Genomic DNA, 25589 nt, shown 5'->3' on the forward strand with positions numbered 1-25589 from the left:
ATCTAAGGAATATGGGAAAACTACATAAAGAAGGTGTTTGGGTGCCTCACACATTCTCCAATGATCATCGTTTCCAACGTAAGAATGTTGCTTCGTCTCTTCTGGCGTGTAATGCGCGTGAACCATTTTTGGACAGACTTTTCACCGGTGATGAAAAATGGATTCTCTATGCGAATATTAAACGCCAAGAACAATGGCTCAGTCCTAGAAAAAAACCATTTCCGACCCCAAAACCTGGACTCCATCCGCAGAAATTGATGCTTTACATTTGGTGGGACATCAAATGAGTAATTCATTTCGAACTCCTCAATCCACAGCGAAATGTCAATGCAGATATCTATAGTCAGCAACTGGAACGTTTAAATCAAGCTCTTCATCTGAAGTGCCCTTCACTTGTCAATAGGTAAAGGTGTTCTTCTTCTCCATGACAATGCACGTGTACGTGTGGCACGTTTGACGCAACACTAGATTATGGAGTTGTGTTGGAAAGTTCTCCCCCACCCACCATATTCTCTAGGTATGTCACCATCATATTATTATGTTTTTATTTCGCTGCAACACCATCTTAATGGGAAAACGTATGCAAATGAGAAAGGTATTAAAGAGACATCGACATATTTTTTGCTTCAAGCCAAGTGATTTCTTTAATCAAAACATTAACAACCTGATTGTAAGATGGAAAAGCATCATTGATAAGAGTGGAGACTATTTCATTTAATAAATGTTTTGTTTTGATATATAAGTTGTTTGGCATTTTTCATTTAAAAAAAGCGACATTTATTTCTTGACGACCTAACAATTTAGAGCTTCTGACCAGAAGGAAAGTAAACAACCACTACCTAGTCTCAAAGTGAGATCGTCTGTAATAGTTGTAACGCCTTCGCAGCTGAAGGTGCGGAGCGTATTCAACACAATTTTCCAATTTAGTTTTTCAGGTAGACTGTGGATTCTTCTGTACTTATATTTTACCTATAAGGTATACTACAAGGAAGCTTGCTCAATAATTGAAGTAAATATTTGTGATCTGGCGACATTTTTTGAGATTTCACGGCCTGGCGTAGCCTGGTGGTTAGGGCGCTGAGCTCACAATATGTGACTCACAGGTTCGAATCCTCGTCACCTAATATACAGGTTCTTTAGGTTTGCTGTGAGGACCAGCTACTTGAGTGTGCCCCCCCCCACAGTGGCACAACGGTGTGTCTGCGGACATACAACGCTAGAACTCGGGTTTCGATACCCGTGGTGGGCAGATCACAGATAGCCCATTGTGTAGCCTTGTGCTTAATTCCAAACAAACTTACTTGAGTGTAAAAATCCTCGTACCCTTATAATTATAATTTATCTGTTTGTTTCACCTTGATTCTAGAATCTACTAGATATTCTTTGTTTTAAATCTTTGATTAATATGTTACTATATCATTAATGTTTCGTTCAGACAAACGTATCATTTTGTGTATAATCATTATACAAATTATTCCTATATATATAGAGAGAGAACTGAAGAGAGAACTCGCCTGTTGTTAATATTTGACATTAGGTAATAATGATGATGAATTTACTTTACGTGACTTTGAACTACATTGAATGTGAAGATTCCTCATCACTAGAGACGAAAAACGTCTTGTGTAATGCTAAAATCATCGTCAGGTTCATAAACACAGTATGTCTTCAAACAAAACTGTCGTCGTCAGGTTCATAAACACAGTATGTCTTCAAACAAAACTGTCGTCGTCAGGTTCATAAACACAGTATGTCTTTAAACAAAACTGTCGTCGTCAGGTTCATAAACACGGTGTGTTTTTAAACAAAACTGTCGTCGTCAGGTTCATAAACACAGTATGTCTTCAAACGAAACTGTCGTCGTCAAGTTGATAAACACAATATGTCTTTAACATAAATGTGACATATTTTTTGTTTTCATTGTAATGATTAATGGAGTACAAACTCAAATGTAGGTAACTTTTAAAAGTTGGTGGAGTTATATGTTGCACATAAAAAAAATACTTACAGCTATAGGTAAATGTTAAAAATATTGTTGTATTGTATCTCAACTATTACAGATGTTTATATAGCACAAATCTACACAATGGGCTATCTCTGATGAGTGCACCACGCGTTTTGAAATCCGGATTTGAACGTTATAATCCTCTAGACTTGCCGCTAAGTCACTGAGGGGGAGGGGTAGATATTTAAATAATTCTCAACTATAAATATACTTACATAATGTGAAATCGGTTAATTGCACCAAAGCTAAACCTAATTTATTAAGGATTTGAGTTTGCAACAGGATTATACTTATCCTGCTAAAGGCTAACGTTATGGATTCTTAATTATTCAAACATATTTTAATTCCCGATAAAGGATATCAAGGAAACCTAAAATATTAAGTTTACTGTTAATGTTTGTAATCATAGTAGATGATTAATAAATCGATTTGGGAACATTAAAAAATAAACAAACATAGCAATAAATGAAGACACCAGATTAATTGTAAAGATTATACAAAGCTAATTACATTAAAATAACCAACTGTTGCGAGGAAGGTTTTGATAAAGTTAGGTTTAAATAAAATTGCCTTAAAGTCGCTATAGGAACTAACAGAATCCTAGAAACTAGAACTAAAAATAAGAAAAAAAATAGAAAACCCTTCTTTACTACTACTACTATTCAGAAGTAAAAGAGTTTACTTATTTTATGAGATGTAATACTGACCCCTAGTATTACAAGTTAGCTGACGGAGTGACGTCATCAAATCACGTGATATCTGCCGCATGAGTCGATAAGAGTCTCGGACGCTCAGCTGACGTTTCTTGGGATGTGTGCGGAGTCAGACAAACCGTCAAGCACACCAGCACATTAAACCGCACTAGACTTGTAGGAATAAGGAAGACTGAGTAAAAAGAACGTTATTAACCATACACATCATCTTGAAAAGAGAACGTTGTATGTTCTATATAAGATACCTAGTTTTAGAATTTCTGGTAAAAACATTCACCATTGATTAACATAACGGACCTAGGTCGGTCGGTATGGTCCGAGACCGTTGCCATGCCAGCCAACATAAATGTTATACGTTTCTAAGAGGATGCTTTGCAGACCACAAGATAGTGAACGCATGTGTGCCAACACGTTTTTGATTTTAGACTTAGTGATCGTTTGTAGTGTCTTTGGGCACATTGTTTGTAGACAAGCAGACAACAATACAGGTATGATATTTTGTGTTTTTTACATTTTTGATTATTTAGACAGTGTTCGTCAGTTGAATGAGCATGTTATTACCACTAGAATACCTAGTAGTACAAATAGAGTTAGCATCAAGACAACGGTAATAAAATTAGACATTTTTCACTGACAAAAACTATTTGCAAATAAGTTACTTTAAAATCTAGATAGCTCTAGTCACATAAGATACGTTAATAAGAAATCAAATTAGTAATAGATGGTTATCAAAATAATAGAACAGTACACGTTACACTGCGTCCAACCTAACTAGTAGTAATGCAAGTTCGTTCTTATCAAGAACTTTCTGATAAAGCCAGTTTTCTAACACTACGAACCTTACATACTTTAGTATCTCGATAACGTTAATATTATACGATTCTCTGTGGAAAGAAAATTCTTGAAATACAGATGGTCTGAACATCTCTAGTAAATTAACTCACTATAATATTAATACAAGTCTAACAAATAAAATATATTATCGAATCAGAAAAGTTAGTTATAAGCATCACTGTAATGTTATAGGAAAGCTAGTAATATAAATTGTCTTTATGAAAATAAAGTTGTAGACATATTTCTTTCTCTATAACATTACTATAACTTTAGCAGTACATGATGATCTATAATATCAAGGAAAGTATAAAATATGATAGGTTATAATGCCAAGAATACTCTAATGATATATATATAGGTTATAATATCAAGTGAATTCTAGTAATACCGTTACTATGTAACATCAAGTGAATTCTATCTAGTAATTCATGACACTATACGATAATAAAACAATTCTAGTATTGTAATTGCACTTTAGTAGAATAAGAAAATTTCAGTTAATATGAATGATATTAGTGCTAAAGCTACTATAATAACAATGGTAACTCGAATGCCAAGATAACATTACTAATATGCTGTTTCTCTAATTTTTTACCAAAACTATAGGAGTACGTAACTTCAAGATAATTATGTTCATATAAAATCCTATCATTTCAAGACGAAGTTAATTCAATGCACTCGAATACCAAGAACACTCCCAGTCCACATAGTGTCTAGGGTATGAAGTAAGCTATAAGGATAAGGTACCTTAACATACAAACAGTTTTAGAAATTTATCTAATATATAAAACTAAGTTTGAGCCTGTTTGTTCGCTTCTTTCAGCCATCTATTCCTTATACGTTTCCACATTTGTTGATCAATCAGCGCCAAACTTGACACAATGATGTAGGATGACATGAGGAAGGTCATAAGGCGGAGGGTCGTTGGACCTCCAATTTAATTTCATATCTTATTTAGAAAAAAAAACAACAACTAATAATCATCACAACTTGACACAGTGATATAGGATGACATACAGAAGTTTTGATCTCATCATCTAATTTCATATTTTTAGAATTCTTGAAAACAGTATATCTTTCTTTTCAGTATTCGTATCTTTATGTATTTTTATTGCAGTTTTAATGCTTATTATGTTAAGACAAATAAGAGCACAATTTCCTAACCTTTGTTACCAACGAATTCTTGTTTCACCCGTCCTTTGGACGGGTACTCCAACTAGTAACTAATAATGAGGAAACGTCAGTAACACTCGCTAATCTATTGTAACCACAACTTTAGTAATAGTTCACACTCAAATATCAAGGCAACTTTAGTTACACTTGATACTCTATTATTAAAGCAACTTTAGCAACTCTTCATATTCTAATATCACATCATCTTCAGTAACACTCGCTAATCTATTGTAACCACAACTTTAGTAATAGTTCACACTCAATTATCAAGGCAACTTTAGTTACACTTGATACTCTATTATTAAAGCAACTTTAGCAACTCTTCATATTCTAATATCACATCATCTTCAGTAACACTTGATATTAGGGTAATTTTAGTAATGTTTGTTGCTCTAGTCTATAAACAACATTAAACACACTTTTTTATTCTAATGCCAAGATAACACATTGAAACATTATTCACCTTGCGAAGAAAACCCTAGTGTTACAAGAGAATTCAAGTTTTTACACTCTTGAAAGCAATATAATTTTTCTTGACACTGTACACGTGTTATTAGTTAGCATTTTTAAACACTTTTAGTTCAAACCTGTAATTGATCCCTTTATCGTTTCACCTGAGTTTATATCTTCTTCACGTTTATCTGAGCTGTGCAGGCACGGGACCGTACAATATCAGTGACAGATTATAAATAGTCTCAAAGTATATAACATGTACAACTAGAGAAGTTTGTTTGATTAATGTTCGTACACGAAGATGGACTAAATGTTACATATTCTATGTAGAATGGGCGCTATTGCTGTCTATACTCAATAACACATGACAATTATTGATTCCTATTGTAGAATTCCTAAATGGAAAAGCTAGATATCTTATGTTATATCAGAAGCATATTTATATAAATAAACGTCAATAAGTTTGTTCTTCATACGTTTCCACATTTCTTGATCAATCAGCACCAAACTTGGCATAGTGATACAGGATGAAATGAGGAAAGTCATGAGGTGGGGAAGTTGGATACCCCCATCTATTTTAATATCTAATTTCGGAAAACTACCAAATCAGCACAACTTCAAACTTGATACAGGATGACATGAGGAAGGTCATGAGGTGGGAAGGGGTTGGACTCCCATCTAATTTCGGAAAATCTACCATCAGCACTACTTCACACATTGATACAGGATGACATGAGGAAGATCAAGAGGGGGTTGATCTAATTTCATATTGATAGAATTTTCGAAAACACTATGTTTTTCTTTTCAGTATCTGCACCTTTATGTATTTTTATTGCACTTCTAATGTTTATTATGTTAAGAAAAACTATACAAGCACAATTTCCTATTTTTATTTCACCAATCCAACGGACGGGTACTCCAGCTAGTACCCAGTAATACATAAATTTCACAATGTTTCATAATTATTTTGCTCATTGAAATAAACAAAGAAAAATTTATGGATTTGAACATTAAAAAAGTAAAATTATCACAAATATATGTATTTTTTTAATTAATAGATTATAAATTCCACACCACAGTGATCTCAAATTTCAACTTTGTTGAAAAAATCCTTAACTGGTCACACTAAAGAATGCTGGTATAAAAACTTTTATAAAAATGAACATACAAAATATTAAAATGTTTGGGTAAAATCCTAAATTAACAAAATCAAGCATTTCAGAACATACTAATATTTTTTTATTTTTTTTTAGTGTAGAAATCAGAAAATGTGACGGGTATGGTAATCTTTGGATAAAACTGGATATTTTAAAACTAATTTGGATCCAAACATTTAGGTTACCCAGTTTTCTTTTGTCAGGAAAGGATCAAAATACAACAGTCTTTTTTTTCTGTAATTCCAAGGAATTAATTTATAAATTTAAAATGAAACCCGTGGGCATGTCTTCTTTCATAAACTCTTTCAAATAAGTTGCCTGCTACAACCAGTACACACTATTGAAAAAAATCAAATAATGTTTCTTAGGAATGAGGAAACTAAAATTTTGACTGTATCTATTTTGTGCAAATGTTGCTAAAATTGGTTTTACACAATTTAAAACTTAACGCGAATTAGATTTATATTTTGACTATATTTATTTTGTGCGAATATTGCTAAAATTGGTTTTACACAAATTAAAACTTAACGTGAATAATATTTATTTTTTGACTGTATCTAGTTTGTGCGAATATTGCTAAAATTGTTTTCACACCAATTAAAACTTAATGTGAATTAGATTTATGAAACTTTTACATCTTTAGAGAAGACTTCAAAAATAGAAGTCTTACCTTCCTTTCGTTATTTCCAATGTCATTTACTCACATCATTGTATTACGAAAATACATTAAAATAAAAGGTTTTGTATGTGATGCTTTTTTCATACATATATGAAAATACATTTATTTACTTGAAGCTCTCACACCTTATTTATTCAGACAGACAGCTTCATTCCTATGTTTCTGACATTCTCACATTCTCATGTTCCGGTATTTCTTGCATTTACAACGTAGTGTTCCACAACATTTCGTGCATTGACAGATGGTGCTCTTCAAATAGTTATAAATGTATAAAAATGAGCTTTATTTAGTATGTTCGTTAAATTTTTATTTCATTAAAATCTAGAAAATTAAGTTACTAAATTTACACAAAAATACCCCTACTTCATATTTTATCCCCTCTTTCAATTTGCTGTAGTAGGCTATGTTTTATTTTAAGAAGAAGTAGTATTGCATCAAGATTTAGTCTGCCATTTTGAGTTAGCTCTAATAAAATGTATTACAGTGAGCAATAGAGTGTAATTTAAATTAAAAGAATCAATAAAGAGAAAAGTTAGTTACAGTTATTTCCTTTTTTTTTCTATACTGGCCTTTAGCCATACATAACTCCGTATTTAGCTGACATTGTTGAGTTTGAATGATTTTTGTTCGTTTGTTTGTAATTAAGCACAAAGCTACGCAATAGCCTGTCTGTGCTATGCCCACCACAGGTATCGAAGTTGTAAGTCCGCAGACATACCGCTGTGCCAATGCGGGGTGAGTTTAAATGAAAAGAGTTAGCAACAGTCATTCGATGAGCGAGGTCGCTGCTTTAATTAAAGTCATCATACTAGTTGATGGTAGGTTTCGTATTTTTGTTTTTTAAGAAGATAAGATATCAAAATAAGCGTTTTTTTCAGAAATCTATAAAATACTTTGAAGTAAAGTATAAGAAAGTTAGGATGAAAACCAATTAACTGATATAAAGTTCTGAAAAAGTTCTATTACCGGATCACTCTTCATATGTTATATAATTCTACGTATTAGCAAGGTCTGCAATAAACGAGAAAAAACATCTTTTTATTTTTTTGCTATCCACGAGTTATGGTGTTATTCTTCCCTCTTACACTTTACGACGTTTGCTCTTCATTATTACACTTATTCCCATATAAACCTATTACAACAAAATATTACGATATGTATATTTTTCACGCATTCCACAGTATTACTTGCCTTGTGACTGTTGCAAGCAAATATACGGAACTGAAAGAAATTAAGCCGTTCACCTATTCAGTGAATATGTTACTGCTACAGAACAAATCCGTTCCGTAAGCATAATCAACTCCAAGTACGTGCCAATTTATCATAGATTTGAAGGCGTACGTTAAATAGAAAACAAGAGAAAATCGTATATATCTATTCATTTTACCTTACAAATCTGTCTAAACCATCTGAATACAATGTTGAAGAGTTTAATAACAAGACGAAAAACGGTATTTGTTCCATTAACTCAACTGAACAAATGGGTTGAGAATGAATAATCGAATATTTACCTACCCTACATACATTTACCAACTAGTCTGATAGCTCCCAATCACCATGTGGGATTTAAAACCACCTAATAGAGATCACATATTCAGAAGTTCGATCGATGGTTCATGTTTGTAAGTGCTTTTCCAACGTAACCGATTAGTTACGCCATTTGGAGTAGGTAACACACCACGAATTGAACTTCAGCATTTAAAAAAAGTGTTTTAAGTTCAAATTCCTGATTCGTCTGAGGAGAAAATGGTTTGTTGAACTGAATATTAGGTTTGAGAGTTGTGAGCATAAATGTACACTTACACGCGTTTTAGTAGGTTTGAAGAATTTTGAAAATATATTAATTTAAGTACAACCAACTGTATGAATCTATTAAATATGAGTCAGTGTGACCATAGAAAAGTTCATTATGTTAAAATTGTCACTAAAGAAATCGCATTTTCAAGTCGTTCTATTGGACATAACCAATTCATTTCTGGCTTGTAATGTATTTAGAAGCTTATGTACTTAAAAACAATATAAATCCTTGAGAGCTAAAAAGTAAATTTAAATCTGGTTTAATGATGACGTATATTAATGGGTAACAACCTAATAATAAGATTATCCTCAACTTCCCATAGAGGAAGCAGTGAGCACAAGACGACATTCATGAGGATAATACTCCTCAACTTGTAGAGATAGCAGAGAGAACGATAAGATTTTTTCGTCAGATGAGAACATTCATGGTACGGTTATGTTGGCCATAATCCTCAATTTGATATAGAGGAGAAGAGAGAATGGCAAAATTATACCGACAGATTACAACATTCATGGCAGGTTTATGATAATGATGATGTTCCTCAACATACCATATAGGAAAAGAGGGCATTGCAAGATTATACCGCCAGATGAAAATATTTATGATACGATTACAATGATTATGGTATTTCTCAACTTGTTGTTAGAGGAGAAAAAAGGATGGTAAGTTTATAGCGCCAATGGACAGCACTCACGATATGTTTATGATGATGATGTTTCTAAATTTCGTACAGAGAGAGAAGAGAACACGATAAGATTATACCGCCAGATGACAACATTTATCGTATACTTATGGTGATGATGATGAGGTCCTTCAACTTGTTATAGAGGAAGAGACACTCTAAGATATACCGCCGGATAACAGCACTCATAGTATTTTTATGAAGATAAGAGAGCGTAATAAGATTATACTACGTTGTATGGTATGTTTATGGTGATGACGACTCACAACTTCTCCTCAGAGAGAAGATTATATCACCAGATGACAACATTACGTGATATGTTGTTTTTATAACGATGAATCATAAGTTCCTATGGAAAGATAAAAGGACACGATAAAAATCTATCACCAGTTAACAATACTGCATAGTATTTTTATGAAGATAAGAGAGCGTAATAAGATTATACTACGTTGTATGGTATGTTTATGGTGATGACGACTCACAACTTCTCTCAGAGAGAAGATTATATCACCAGATGACAACATTACGTGATATGTTTGTTTTTATAACGATGAATCATAAGTTCCTATGGAAAGATAAAAGGACACGATAAAAATCTATCACCAGTTAACAATACTGCATAGTATTTTTATGATTATAATGCAAGTTTACACAGAAAGTTGGGTGAACATCGTGTGGTGGGTCCGGCATGGCCAGGTGGTTAAAGCGCTTGACTCGCGATCTGAGGGTCGCTGGCTCTAATCCCCGTCCCACAAAGCACGCTCGCCCTTTCAGCCGTCGGGGAGTTATAAAGTGACGGTCAATCTCACTATTCGTTGGTAAAAGAGTAGCCCAAGAGTTGGCGGTTGATGGTGATGACTAGCTGCCTTCCCTCTAGTCTTTCACTGCTAAAACATGGACGGCTAGCGCAGATAGTCCTCGTGTAGCTTTGCGCGAATTTCAAAACAAACAAACATCGTGTGGTCCCACTCGCTAGATGACAGCACTGCTGAACATGGTTTTAATACTATCTATAAAGAAGAAGGTGAACAATTTTTGCTACATATAAAGGTTCCAGGTATCATATTACTTAAGCACCGCAAGTTGAAATGTGCAATGCTACAATAGTTAGTATCTTGACAATGTATCGGTTATATTAATATAATTGTGAGATAGTTTCAATATACATTTATCATTTTTGTCATCTGTTTCATATTTACGAATTTGTATAAGTAGATTTAAAAAAATCTTGAATTAGAAGTTTTGGAGTAAGCAAAGATATCGGACCTATTATTGTTAACCTAGTGTTTTAATTCTAAAGGTAAGTTTGTTTGTTTGTATGAAGTTAAGTACAAAGCTACACAATGGGCTATCTCTCCTCTGCCCACCATGGGTATCTAAACCCGGTTTCTAGCGTTGTGAGTCCGCAGACATACCACTGTGCTACTGGGGGGCTTAAAGGTAAGTATTTTAAATATCGCCTCAACTGCGCACTGGTTCTAATAGTAGTTTAAGAGTTGTAGCTTTCTCTCTCTCTCTCTCTATATATATATATATATATTTACTGACGAATATCTTAATCTGAATCGATCTGAATCTATGAATATCTTAATCTGAATATCTTTATCTCACTTATGGATGTTTCAGTTGTAATAACTCAAGAATCATATTGAAACAAACTCCGAAGGAATTTGCAAAATATTGAATATTGTAGCCAATGTCATTGGAAGTTGTATTGTTTTTTTGAATTTCGCACGTCTTGTCTTCTATGTCCTATAGGAAATTAGTGATAATATGAAATGAAATAGGGATAATGTAATATACGTGTATTGACATATCATGCAATAATTGTATCAAACATAAAGAACAATGCAAACCTTAAATGATTTGAGTTCAATAAAGGTTTGGTCTATATGTGAAATTCAAAATATTGAAATATTTTTACAATTAAATGCCAAAACTGAATGGAAATGAGATTTAGATATATTTCTATGGTAATAACCAAAGCACAACACATTCGTATGTTCATTTCGATATTCAATGCGATCATCCTTTACAATATTAAGGAACTATAACTCATGTTTTTAAAACAAAAACTTATAGTTATATTTTTAAAGTTACTGACCCAGTCGTCTTGATATCACAATAATGACTTATAAATCGACTTCTACAGATATCACAATAATTACTTATAACACTACTTCTACAGATAACAAAATAATGACTTATAACACTTCTTCTACAGATATCACAATAATAACTTATAACACGACTTCCACAGATATCAAAATAATAAATTACTTTCATTTTAGGATTTCTTTTTAATTGCTTGTGTTGCATTAGTCATTCAAATTTTCATTTATATTTTTCCAAACAAATTATTCCAAACATTTCCCTTTATATTCCTTACTAGTGGGCCGGGTTCGAATTCCCGTCCCACCAAAAAAACCTTTCAGCCGTGTGGTCGTTATAATGTGATGGTCAATCCTACGATTCGTTGGTAAAAGAGTAGCCCAAGAGTTGACTAGCTGCCTTCCCTCTAGTCTTTCACTGTTAAAGTAGGGACGACTAGCGCAGATAGCCCTTATGTAGCTGTGTGCAAAATTCATAACAAATACTAGTATGTCAGGTGATGCCTTGTGGTTAGTCTGTCTAGGCTGTGAATTTGAGGATTCATGGATCGCATCCTATTGCTGCAAAAATGCGCTACGTATTTGGAGTCACATACCACTATTCAATTACAGTAGTCCTGGAGTTGGCGTTAGACGCTGTTAACAAGTTGCCTTCCCTCTATCTTCCACAATTAAGTACGTCCAACTGCGAATATCCCCTACGTAGATTCGCGCAAAAATCTGAATTAAATAAGCAATTTAAGAATGATAAAGGTTATTATATATTTTCTCAGAGATTATATAAAATAACTAAAAGTCCTGGTTCGGTTTTTTTTAAAATATTAAAATTTCATCAATGTTTATATTTGTTTTTATTACATATATGTATATATATATATATATATATTGTATGTGTAACAAACAGAAAACCATACTTCTCATTTCGTACATTTTAATACACGTAACTAAACTTCTACGTTACTACTTCTTCTATAGGTTTGGAATTCACTTAAAATTTTTAACTACTAGTGTTCTCACGCATATAAATACTTTAAATAACATGCACTGGACAGTTGGAAATAAAAGTAAATTAAGAGAAACGATTTCAAATGTAAGCCAAATGTTCACATGCGGTAAAAGACTAAACAGCAAACTTTATATTTATACAAAGAATCAATTATTGGTTCACTAGATTATTAGTATATTTTGTTTCTGTATATCCTGTAAGCCCCCCCCCCCCACTTGAAAGGGTAGTTTGCCTTGATTGGTAAATATAAAGTTATTCGTCATTTGTTTGTGCAACAAATCACCAAAGGAACTTATAGTATGTTCCCTCCCTAATGAACTTCCGAAGCAACAGATTGTCATAGAGATTTGTGTATATTAGTGTAAGAAAATTTCCTTTGTATTAATCCATTTTTCACAAGCAGTAAAAACAGGGCAGTTCGTGTATGTAAAATGATTCCTCTTATGGCAAGAACAATAATATCTAAAGTGAATATAGTATCTATGTGCACTTCTACCGATGTGTGGGGTTGGTGTAGTTCCCAAATATTTGTTTAAGTGCCTCTCAACACGGAAATAGATCGCATTCTCTGACTTTCTTTGAAAAGTCTTCCTGGTACAGGAAAAGACATTTATGACAATGAAAACAAGTTGGCTGTCAAACATTTTTTCAAAATTGCCATAAATAAGTAAGCAAAGTCAACTAATAAAAGCACTTAGTTTGTGTCATGGTCTATGTAATTTGACCTCGCGTTGAACAAATCGATTTGACTAATGAAATTACTACATTTTCAGATTAAAAGTTTCTCCAGGTGAATAACTGGAACATAAATTGTCTGATTGATAACGTAAAAATAGACTGTTTTTAATATAGAACTGGTTTGAATTGACTTTTTCTGCTGCCTATTACTGAAGACTGTTTATTGAAAAAGAAATCAATGAAGAGCAATACGTTGATAAGAAATAGGTTCTTGAAAAAAACACTAATGTACGAAACTTTTGATTACATAAATCGCAAAATACGTTTTTAGCGCTAATCTTAGTTATCTTTTACTTAATAAAGACACGCTCTAAAGCAAGAAATAAACAAGGTAAAAACATCTCACTGTAAGACATTGATGTAACAGTTTAAACTATAGCTATATTATGTAGTTTTCTATATATTGATATCCTGAGCGCTACCTGAATTTTGACCTTTATATAAATAATATAACATTCTCCTGTGATTTCATGATAAAAGTGCATTATGAGAGGCAAAAATCGAAATAAACGCGAAACAACCTGAGGATTCCGCTTTTCCTTTCTTTTTTTATTTGCATTTCCAACTTACAGAAGTATTTCATTGCTGTGAACACCTCTTGAGGTATGCATTGTTATGTACTCCATCAAGTTAGCCAGCCAACCCTATCATTTTATAACAGGCTGATGAAATATAAAAACATGTAAAGAGATTGCATATATATATACATTGAAGAAACTATTTCAGTAGTTTATTTTACATGTATATATATATATATACGGATACAAAAACATGGCTTTGACTTGAATAAAACATTAACATAACGGATAAGTAAAACATACAATAAAATGTGGGAAAGTTCAACCGAAATTTTAATATTGCACTAACAATGATTTTACATTTGGTCGCATATTTTGTGAATATTGACAAAATGTTTTCATTCTTTTAGAAACTCGACATTCAATTACTTCAAACTTATTCTTATTATATGATTTTTTTTTTGCATAGCTTGATGCTTAAACCATATTAAAAATGAAACTTTGAGAACACATTTCAAATCGTACGACAGTGACAGTAATAATACACCAGTTTCCAAAGTCGGTGGAGGAAAAGGTTTTCTTACAAAATCTAGCTCTTGATATTTTTATTATACTAGTTCCCAGAGTGGGTGATAAAAAAAATGTTCCCTTGTTTACATCTCACACTTGAAAGATTGTTTATTATTATATTAATTCCTAAGGCGGGGGGAAGAAAAAAAAGGTTTAATGTATCAATTAAAAGTAACCCAAAATTCCACATATAAAACTATCCAATAAGTTAGACTTTCAGAGAAAAAACCCCTTTAAAAACTATGGTAATAATTTATTAACTTGGCGACGTTTCGAGCAAACGCAATTTTTCAAGCCAGAAAAGAGCCTATCGGTGTTAGGCCTACTAACAACGACTTTTATAGATGCGTGTTAATTTCTGTGTGTATGCGTTGTTAAAATTTAACAAAAAACATTTGTCTTCTGCAAAATTTTGAAATAATAATTTTCTTGCAATGCTTTGGCATCAGAATAATTTTAAATGCCAGTTTCAGAGTATTGTTTATGTCGTTTTATTCGAATAAGTTATTTGTTACATGTTTATAATTTTAAAGAATATGTATATGCAATAAGCATGTTTGAACATGTTTTGTTTTCATTTGAGGTTTGAATAAGTCTGGTGTGTGATATTCTAAAACTTTGTTTCAAAATTGAAGTTAAGCCTCTGCTTTGGTGGAAATACATCGAAGTCTCTTGTATGATGTAACTTAATGGTGAAAACATGTTAAATAAATATATTAATCACGTAGATAATTTTATAAAAAATATTTATTTTACCTTGATAAGTATAATAGTAATTAGTTATATGTTTTGGATGTTCTAGTGACAAGAAACGTAGGTTATTTTTTGAAAACTTCAGTGTTCTTCAAATGTTTTGCAGTCACCATATACCAACAAAGAGATTCTTGTCATCTCGTCTCTAAAAACATTTGCATTTTACACAGTTTTTATATATAGTGTATTTTGTATCTCTACAAATATCGTTGCCTTCTAGAAATGCGATTTATCTGAAACATGTACTAGATAGAGGATATAACACACGACGTATTAATAAAATCGTTAATACATTTAATTACAAGACCAAATCATCTAATTACCTATACATGTTATTTTAACGATCTTACCTTTACGTGTTGTTTTAACAATATTAGCTTTACATGTTATTTTAACGATCTTACTACCTTTACATGTTGTTTTAACAATATTAGCTTTACATGTTATTTTAACGATCTTACCTTTACATGTTGTTTTAACAATATTAGCTTTACATGTTATTTTAACGATCTTACCTTTACATGTTGTTTTAACAATATTAAATTTACATGTTGTTTTAACTATCTTACCTTTATATGTTGTTTTACCAATCTTACTTTATATGTTATTTTATTATACTACCTTTATATATCGTTTTAACGATTTTTGTCATGTTGTTTTAAGGATCTTACCTTTACATGTTGTTTTAACTATCGTACCTTCATATGTTGTTTTAACGAATTGTTACGTAAATGTAGCTTATAACGATAGATTACAAGATTTTAAGGCATATTTTCAGCAATTACGATGTATCGCATGATTTTATGTATGTATTAAACGTTTTGCCTCACTTTTTTCAATCTGTTAGATGATGGCCAAAGTATAGGTAGCTCAAACTTGTAGCATGTTGCTCTATTAGTTTATTATTGTAGGTTTAGTATTTTTGTTTCAATGTTTTGTCAAATAAATGTGTATATATGTAGAGAGAGTGTTTGTGTGTGTGTGTGCGTGCGTAATTGTAAACTCAAAAAGTAAAAAATTGAAAGTGACAGAGTAATTGTTTCACTTAATGTTGTAACACAAGAATGGCCGATTAAACAATTAATGAATATGCACATATTTATACAATATACACACATATATTTATGCAATAAAAGTTAGAAATAAAGGGTATAGCATTACTAGAAATACATCCAATACTTTCTTTATCCTCATCCACCCAATCATACACACATAAATATGTCAGCAAAATGATAATCAAATAACTTTGATTAGCTTAACACTGTAGATGGAAGTTAAAAATGGTAATCATAACAATACCGGGACAAATTTCAGTTAAAAAAATGACTTAGAGTTACGTGTTGCAGCTTTGATAAATACTACAAGCAAAATAATTGGGATAACCATTGAGGTAAGGATATTTTTCAGGTCTGTTAAACCTCTGCCTCTGTTGGTTTTTCCTCTATCAATACGAATGTTATTGATTCCGTTAATCTGACTAATGACGATAGCTTCTTTTTTGATGGAGATGGGATTGTGAGAAAGGAAACACAAGATGAGCGGTTTCTGTTTCGCTTTTAATGCAGAGCAGTTTTTACATTACGATGCTGTTTGATTGAAAAAAGACGTCAATAAATGGAAGTGGGATAGTAAAAACGGATGATAGGATTCTGAGCATTCTAAGAATTGTGAAATAGAAGCACTTAATATCAGTTATCCCCCCTCCGGTGACTCAGTGGTAAGTCTGAAGGCTTATGACGCTAAAAAACGAGTTTAGATACCATTGTGTAGTTTTGTGCTTAACAACAAACAAAGAACTAATCTAAATTATGATTCAAAACACCAAAACTGTGTGCTTGTGTGTATATAAGAAATGAAAGATGCAGCTATTTTTCTAGAAAACTATACCCACTAAGAAATTTAATATACCTTAGGTGATATTTGTTGAATATTTGTTTTATCCTGTCAACACGTGTCACTGTTCCATGTTTTTATGTTTTTAATTGGAAATGGGCTTCTACTTTCCATTATTCTTTTGTGTGTGGAACACTCACTCTCCGACAAAGGCGAGTGGCCCATACATTAGGTTGAATAAAATAATATTTTTTTGGAGTTTAGGTTAATATGTAGTAGTAGTAGTAGTAGTAGTATCCAAATGGGTGATAAGAAAGTGTATGCTTTTCCAATTTTCATACTTGTGAGGGTTATTATATTAGATTCCACAGATGGTGGTCAGAAGGATGTGCTTTTCAGAATCTAGTCTAGAAGGAATAATTATTCTGCACTAGTTCTAAAATTGTCAGAATCTAATATATGAAAATATTACTATGCTATCTTTCAAAGCGATTGAGAAAACACTATGCTTGTTATAATGAAACACCTAAGATTTATTATTTATTATTAAGATGTTATTCTCAAAATATAGCATCCTATAAAATTAGTATGCTAATCTAATTCTCAAGGTGGAGGAAAAAAAAAGATTATCTTGTCAGAAACTAACGCATGAAAGTTTTATTATACCCATTTGTTTGTCTGATTGTTTTTAGCACAGAGCTACACAATCGCCTATTTGTGATCTGTTCACCGTGGAGAATCGAAACCCGGAATTTAGTGTCGTGTGTAAACTTACTGTTGACTCACCAGGGGACATTATACTTATTAACACAACCGAAGGAAAATCGTGTTTTCAGTATTTGACACCTAAAAATATAAATATATATTTGTAGTTCCCATATGGAATAAAAACATGTAACTTTTCATAGTCTAACATCAAAAAGAACTATTAAATGCTAGTTCCGAAATTGTGTAGGAAAAAAATTACTTTTCAGAATCTCATATATGAATGGAGTATTACTCAAAGTGAGTGAGGAAAAAGTATGCTTTTTGTATGGAACATCTGGAAGGATTATTATCGCATACCTTAACTGTAATTAATTAAATGTGGAAGAATCATTAGAAATAATAAAACATAAAAATCTGTTTGTGAACAAAGATGGAGGCTCAGTTTATATAATGCCTCAATTTTATTTCTATTGTCATTTGTTCAGGTGGTTTTAACGATCTTACCTCCATGAATATATTAGGTTTGGCATTATGTCAACTCTTGTATCTTGCAGAATGGAAAGTTGCTTCAGAATGTAACTGTTTGTTTGTTTGTTGTTAAACACAAAGCTACATAATGGGCTATCTGTGCTCTGCCCACCACGGGTACCGAAACCCGGTTTCTATCGTTGTAAGTCCGTAGACAGACCGCTGTGCCACTGAGGGGCCAGAATGTAATACCCGAAAGGATTACTGTACTAGGTCCAATTTGGATATGAAAGGTATACTTGTCAGAATCTAACACATGAAACTTAGCACAATAGTTGTTCAAGTGGGATACACAAAAATACAGAATGGAAAGTTAATGCAAATGACCTATCGTTGCAAGGTCTCAAAGCAATGTATACATAATTTTTACTCGATCCTGAGAAACTGGAGATGTGTTCGTTGACATCTGAGTCGTTCATAGACTCTGCAAAACATCAAAAATAGACTTATTTTGTGATTGAAAAACTGGAGGGACCTTTATCATTGTTTGGTAAATAGGTTCTGTAAATTGTCGTAGAAACGATGTGATTACACCTGGTAAAATGTTTTGACGTTTAAAACTGTCTGGTATCCTCATTATGTGTACGTCAGAAAAAAAAGGTATGTCAAAAACCAGTAATTCATAATTCTCTAGTAATTAAAGTTATAATATCAAAATGTTGAGAATATACACTATTTCTAAATTTTTATAAACACTAAAAAACTCATGCAAACACCATTAATGTAAATGAATAACAGGTGTGACATTACATCGCATTAATAATAATCAAAATCTAAACATTTATAGCCAAATACTTGGCCAAAACATACAAAAAAGTCGATAAAATGCTATTTATGTCAGTTATTTACTAGATATCATGTTTAGTTATATATATATATATAAAGGAACAAAGACAAGGACAAACAAAAATTAAATTAAAGACGCTGCATAAATTAAAAGGATACCCTGGGTACAGGCTAGAATGTGGGATATAAAATGTGCTCTGGGTTTTGGAGGTAACTGCGGAAGTAGGACCCACATTGCGGTGAGGATACACCTTCTATTAGTCTTAATCTCCGTTCGCTAGTCTCTCACGAAGAAATTCATAAAAATAAAATCATCAAAAGAAATAGAAATTAGGGTGATATAGATGTGGGGGCTGAAACCCACAACGTTCCACACCTATATCACCCTTCACTGCCCACAAAGTTCCACATCTATATCACCCTTCACTGCCTGCAGACAGTTGTGGGAAGGTGACTGCTCTCCAAAATGAAAGAAGAAGAAGAAAAAAAAGAAAAACGAAATATGGTACTATAACTTGGGGGTAAGTAAGATAAACTTACCTTCTTCAATTTAATTTTTGTTTGGGCTTGTCTTTATTCATTCAAATGTAATTTATCACAGGTTTGGATTTGCTGTTTCTAATGCAGTCCTTCCTTTTGATTTTATTATGCTTAACTGTTTAAGTATTAATTTATCTCTCTCTATATATATGTGTGTGTATGTGTGTGTAATTGCTTGAACGTTTGACGTATATTATCTTAATGGACAATAAGAGTGATAAAACATTATATTTATCTGCATAATGTTTTGGTCCCGTGCAATGAGATAAGCCTCTCTAGTTTAGACATAGCCCTCCCTAAGTAACGAAATTGACTGACTCCTTTATAACTCACCCTGGTGAAAATGCAAATCGTGTTTGGTAACAACAAGTTTCGAATACGAGACCCTTCTCTCCTCAGTCCTATACACTAACCACTAAGGCCACCCTGTTTGTTCTACACTTTTGTCGATGAGGCTTTTCTTTCAATACCTCGTTTCATTAGGATGTCTGGGTTTTATAATATATTAAGGTATAAGGCGTAATTCTTCGCTAACGTAGACCTATGTACCACTAAACTTTTATATAATATTCATTTTTGTCAAGGAATAGTAAATAAAATCTTAAATTATTAAATATTTACTCGCGTAATTTCACCATTTTGCATATTAGAATGCCATTGGGTAACAAGATTTAAAATTTGACATTGTTTTGTAACCAATAAAGTTCTAATATTTGGCACTGCTTAAGAGTCCAGCTCAGGTTTTTGATATTTTGCTTGAAGATAATCGTACAAAAATTTAGCATCTTTTGTTTTGCTAATGTTCAGTTTAATCTACTACTATTCTTGGACTCTTACTATTCTGTGGAATCAGGATGTTTAATAATTAATAATATGGTACACGCTATAATATTATATTTTTATTATTAATTTTTAAATGTTAACAATTAATGAATTACTATGGCAAAATATATTTCCTTCCCTGTAAGTCAGCTTGAAGTGTAAAGTTCGGGCCACTGCTTGTGTTCGCAACTTTGTTATTCCCATGAATCACTGCCTCCCGCCACCACTTGATGGCTCAGCGGCAAATCTGATGGCTTATAACGCTAAAATTTGGGTTTTCATACCTGCGGTGGGCAGAGCACATATAATCCATTGTGTAGCTTAGTGCTTAACAATGAAGAATTAATCGCTAGTGACTTTGTGTTTATACGTAAGGGATTTGCATATTTCTGCTTCGACTATTTCTAATATGTGTTTAACCAGAAGACTATTCAAGGTTAACTGAAGCAATAACTGCATTAAAGCTTGTTAAACTAAGCTAATGCTAGTCAGACACCTATGCAAACCCAAATCGTTACTAATCTGGCTCATTAATAAAATCTTCATTCTCCAGTTAAATGTCTTAATTTACAAATATATGATTTGTGAATTCCATACGAAGTAGAAAGGAAATGTTAACATATAACTTAGGTTCAAAGGATCGCTTTCTGTAAAGGTTTGTTCGCTTGAAGACCAACCGAGTGGTGGAGCCACTTATATGCAGTGATGAAGATGTCTCATGGTGTAACAAAATATTTTATTTCACATATTCAGGATTGTCATTTTCTACAATTGATACTGATACTGTTTAAGTTTACGGACATGCAACGCTAAAATCCGAGGTTCGATTCTCCATAGATAGCCTAATGTGATTTTGCTCTAAAACAACAACAACTATTGATGCTATATTTTCGTTCTTCTAAAGTAACACCTTGACTGTAAATAACCTTTGCCTTAATCAGCATTTTTGTATGAAATTTTAACAACTTTGTTTATTTGTTTTATTGTTACGTCAGAGCTACACAGTGAGCTATCACCACTGTGCTGACCCCGCTTTTGTTTTAGCGTAATAAGCCTTCAATCTTTTCGCTGAGCCACCAGGGGGCTTTTATCAAGGAATTAATCAAGTAAGGTCGTTCAGTCTAAGCCCAATATTCATCTAATATGAGTATATATATAACTTTAGGAACACACTAAAGATATTTGGTAAATAAAGTATATTTTGAAACATTTTATTAAAATTTCTTCACATTCTTTATATTTAAACTAATAGAAATATTAAAGATATTTTTTTAAGTTAGTTGAAAAGCCATTTTGTGTCATACGCTGGTCTTCTAACAGCAGGAATTTACATGTTGAGATTGTTAATTATCAAATTATTAACGTTGATATAGTACAAAGATTTATATCATGGTATCAGCTATGTTCCAATTAAACAACAACAAAAATTACTCTGTTTCTCCCTAAAGCCGACACACACACACACACACACACTAGGCGTAGTAATGGTGCTGAAACGAACACGTTGCACATAGAAATGCTCCTAAACTTTTAATTAAAACCAGTAACAAGCAGCGGTTTCCAAAAAGGCCTTGCTTTTTTGCTTTTAAAAGATTTTACTTTAATCCCTAACATGCTTGAGGGATCTTTTACATAGAAAGCGAAAAACTTTTCGTTTTTACATCTTGTCAACAGTTTTTTTTTCTTTTGTGGGGTTTTACAGACTTGTTATTCTCTTGCCAGGGGCACTTAAAAGTGTTTCTTCGGGCATGGGCATGTTTCTATAATAACTTTTGAACGTGAATAAAGCAAGCACGAACACAGAAAGGGAAGAAAATGGACAGGCAAACTTTTTAGGGAAAATTGACCGTTAAATTTTCTATGTTAAGATCGTTTGTTATGTTGCTTTTCCGGCAAGACTTGCACCTTCTTAGGTTACTCTGTTTAATAAGGTCTCTTGGGGATGTAAAATATTCTAACAGTAGGTGAGATACTGCTCCAAGGAGATCAAAGATACTCTTTTGAGGGCTTTCAGCTTTCTTAAGTGTATTCATCAGTCTTCCTTTTCGGGGTGTTCATAAATTATCTGTTTGATAAGTTTTATTTTTTGGCATAACTTTCAAGCAGTTGGTCCTCTATGAATGTAATCCAACTTTCGTCAACCCTTTTTTTACCTTTTTTTTTATGTTATCCGTGTTTCATAAAGAATGTTTTAAAATACTACTTTGTTAAAAGACACATATGTATCATTTATTTTAAGTGCTATTCTAAACAGAGAGCATCTTTCACAGATTAGAATACAGATAAACTTTTGTGAGAATAAAACCTAATGTGTCATATTGAGTATGTAAATTAATTTCAGAATTTTAAAACTTAAGTAGAATAAAACCTAATGTGTCATAATGAATATGCAATTAATTTCAGAATTTTAAAACTTAATTAGAATAAAGCCTAATGTGTCATAATGAATATGCAATTAATTTCAGAATTTTAAAACTTAATTAGAATAAAACCTAATGTGTTATAATGAATATGTAAATTAATTTCAGAATTTAAAACTTATTTAGAATAAAATCTAATGTGTCATATTGAGTATGTAGATTAATTTCAGAATTTTAAAACTTATTTAAAATAAAATCTAATGTGTCATATTGAGTATGTAGATTAATTTCAGAATTTTAAAACTTAATTTGACAAGTATAATAAACTTGGATGATATACAATACTGTTAACTACGTATAACGCTTATAAAATTAACTTAACAACGGTTATGTTGTATATTAAACTAACGCATAGTAATTTTAGAACATGATAAGAAAAAGAAAGGCATTTTAAAATTTATTAGTTTTTAAAACAATTCTAAATATAAACGGATACTTTTCGAATTAAGTTATTTTTGAAAACTTTGAAATGTCAAATTTATTAAAACCACTAAGATAATATGACTTAAAGGCATTCACATAGAAGCTGACTTATTACTTTTTACTTTCGCAATAAACAACTAAGGAATACATTTTGAACAATCTGTTTTTTACCCGTCTCTCACGAAACACGTGTGATAAAAAGGCAGTTTCTAAATGTTCATAAATTTAAACATGCTTTTTCACAAATAAGGAAGCTTCATGGAGCTAACTAAAAACTGGTATGTGAAACTCTGGCATAAATATTCAAATAAAACTAACAAAATATTCAAATCACTCAAACCCATAACTTGTTCCAAAAACGAAATCACGATGTTCAGGGTATCCATCGATTTGCAATTGATTGTTTATTCTACTGCCTGATTCATGACTTTGAAACAGTAAGTCACCTTCCGGCTCAACCATTATGACCTTCTGCTCAAACTGACCTTAGAATGACAGGCTATAGGCAGAAAATCCTTATGATCAGTTCACGTGCACCAAGTAAAGCTTATGTGGATGGTGCAGGCTTATTAGCGTTTCTACGACTTTTTTTTTTTAACAACAGCTTTCAGTAAGACAAGCTCTTATCATTCTTCGAAAGGAAATGAGCAATATTGACAAAAAAAGGAGACTATAAAAATAGCAGCACCGAATTCTCTTATTTCTACGATCAGAAAGAAAAACAGCTTATGTCAGCGACAACGGTTAATTGAAATCGACTTGACCAGTCGAATTTTTTTTTTGTATTTACATGCACCGTAGATTTCTCGTCTCAGGGGGGACCTAGAGAAAAGTGTGGAACTTAGCTTCACGGCCAATCACACCTAGAGAGACCTTTAAATGTAAGAAACGTGTGCTTGAGTGAGTTGGTTAGTGTGAGGTTCATCCCATTTTTCGGCTTATTATGACTTTACAGCTAACTCAAGAAGAGTCAAGGAAAAGATTATCGAAGTAAAAACTGTGTTCCTATGAATAAGCTTGATTTCAAAAAGAATATAAAAATCTCAAAAGTTTGTTTAGGTTATAACTCGTAATATGTGTGTAACACACGCATATGTTTTATGGTGTATTATGATTTTCTTAAAATTATATGTGTTGCATCGTAGTTTTGTACTTAGGAGTTGGGATAATGCATAAAAATGTCCGTAATAATGTATTTCAACCGGAAAGTTACTGATCTACTTTTTCAATTATTTTATGATTCTATCTGTTGTTACTTGTCATTTTTCTTTAAGCCCATATATGCATTTCATATTATTTGTACAAGATTATTACAAAGAAAACCGATATTTAAAATTGTTATTTCTTAAAAACAACTTGTTTTAGGGGGAGTAGGTTTCACAAGAGAGGCACTGAGAACACCAGAAGTTTTCTTAATGTGAACATGGTACATGCTATTCCAGGAAGTGTTATAGAAGGTGTTTTGGACAGTGCTCATTAATCCTCGTAATATCCTACACACTGACTCGCATTTCATTTAATTCACTAATTCTCGTATTATTGAAAGAGAGAGAAATAAAAGCAACTCTAGATCGCGAGAAAAGCGATTTATGCTTTGTAGTATAGTGTGGCTTTGAATTATCCTGAGCCATGCCCAGTTTTTCATGAATAAAAGGTTTTCTTTTTAAGTGTGCCATTTTAAGATATAAACATTCTAACTGCGAATATTTCTCTATAAGCACCTTATATTTCTACGCGGTAAAAGATTAGTGTAGATTTTATATAAACACAAACCTTTATAGTCTTTCATTCCAAAAGGTTTGAAGCTATTCAACCTGAACTAATTTTAATTTAATAACCTGTAACAACAATAAAAACTAAAATAGAATAAAGTTTAAATTAAACATTTTGTTTCTGTGTAAAAGTGTACCTTTTGAAACTACATAGAAATGATGCAGCCTCTTGAGGATCGGCGGTAACTCTGTGGGCTTATAAGACTATAACTCGGGTTTTGATACCAACTCTGTGTGCCGAACACAGATACCCTTTGCGTTTAACAAAAACTGATACAAAAACTATTTGATGTAATAAAAATAAAAACTCTCGGGCGTGAAACAAAACCGCATAAATCGGTTTTTAAAAATGTGTTATACTTATCCTATACCACGAGTATAACTATAAAAATATAAGACACTGTTAGTCGAAATACTCTTTTAAATAGTCTGTGTTATTAGCATGAACAAAAGTAGACCACAAATACTGGATCAATTTCAGATATAAATTATCAGTTATCTTGACTCATGAATATAGCACTTGGGCGTTATCAATGTTGGGAAGCAGGGTGCTTCCAAAATTGGCTA

The 25589-nt window shown here is 32.3% G+C and overlaps 1 protein-coding gene across 2 annotated transcripts in view; it reads left to right on the plus strand.

Annotated features, from left to right (window-relative positions):
- Window positions 1–2781: 2781 nt before the first annotated feature.
- The window catches only part of LOC106460679 (zwei Ig domain protein zig-8-like), a 97308-nt gene continuing 74500 nt past the window's right edge, over window positions 2782–25589 (plus strand). For both annotated transcript variants that reach the window (XM_013920409.2, XM_022387732.1), the window contains exon 1: window positions 2782–3206. In XM_013920409.2, the coding sequence (XP_013775863.2) occupies window positions 3065–3206 (142 nt within the window). In that variant the 5' untranslated portion in view covers window positions 2782–3064. The remainder of the gene's footprint in view (window positions 3207–25589) is intronic.

The sequence above is a fragment of the Limulus polyphemus genome, unplaced genomic scaffold (genome assembly GCF_000517525.1).
Source record: "Limulus polyphemus unplaced genomic scaffold, Limulus_polyphemus-2.1.2 Scaffold35, whole genome shotgun sequence".
Taxonomy (NCBI): Eukaryota; Metazoa; Arthropoda; class Merostomata; order Xiphosura; family Limulidae; genus Limulus; species Limulus polyphemus.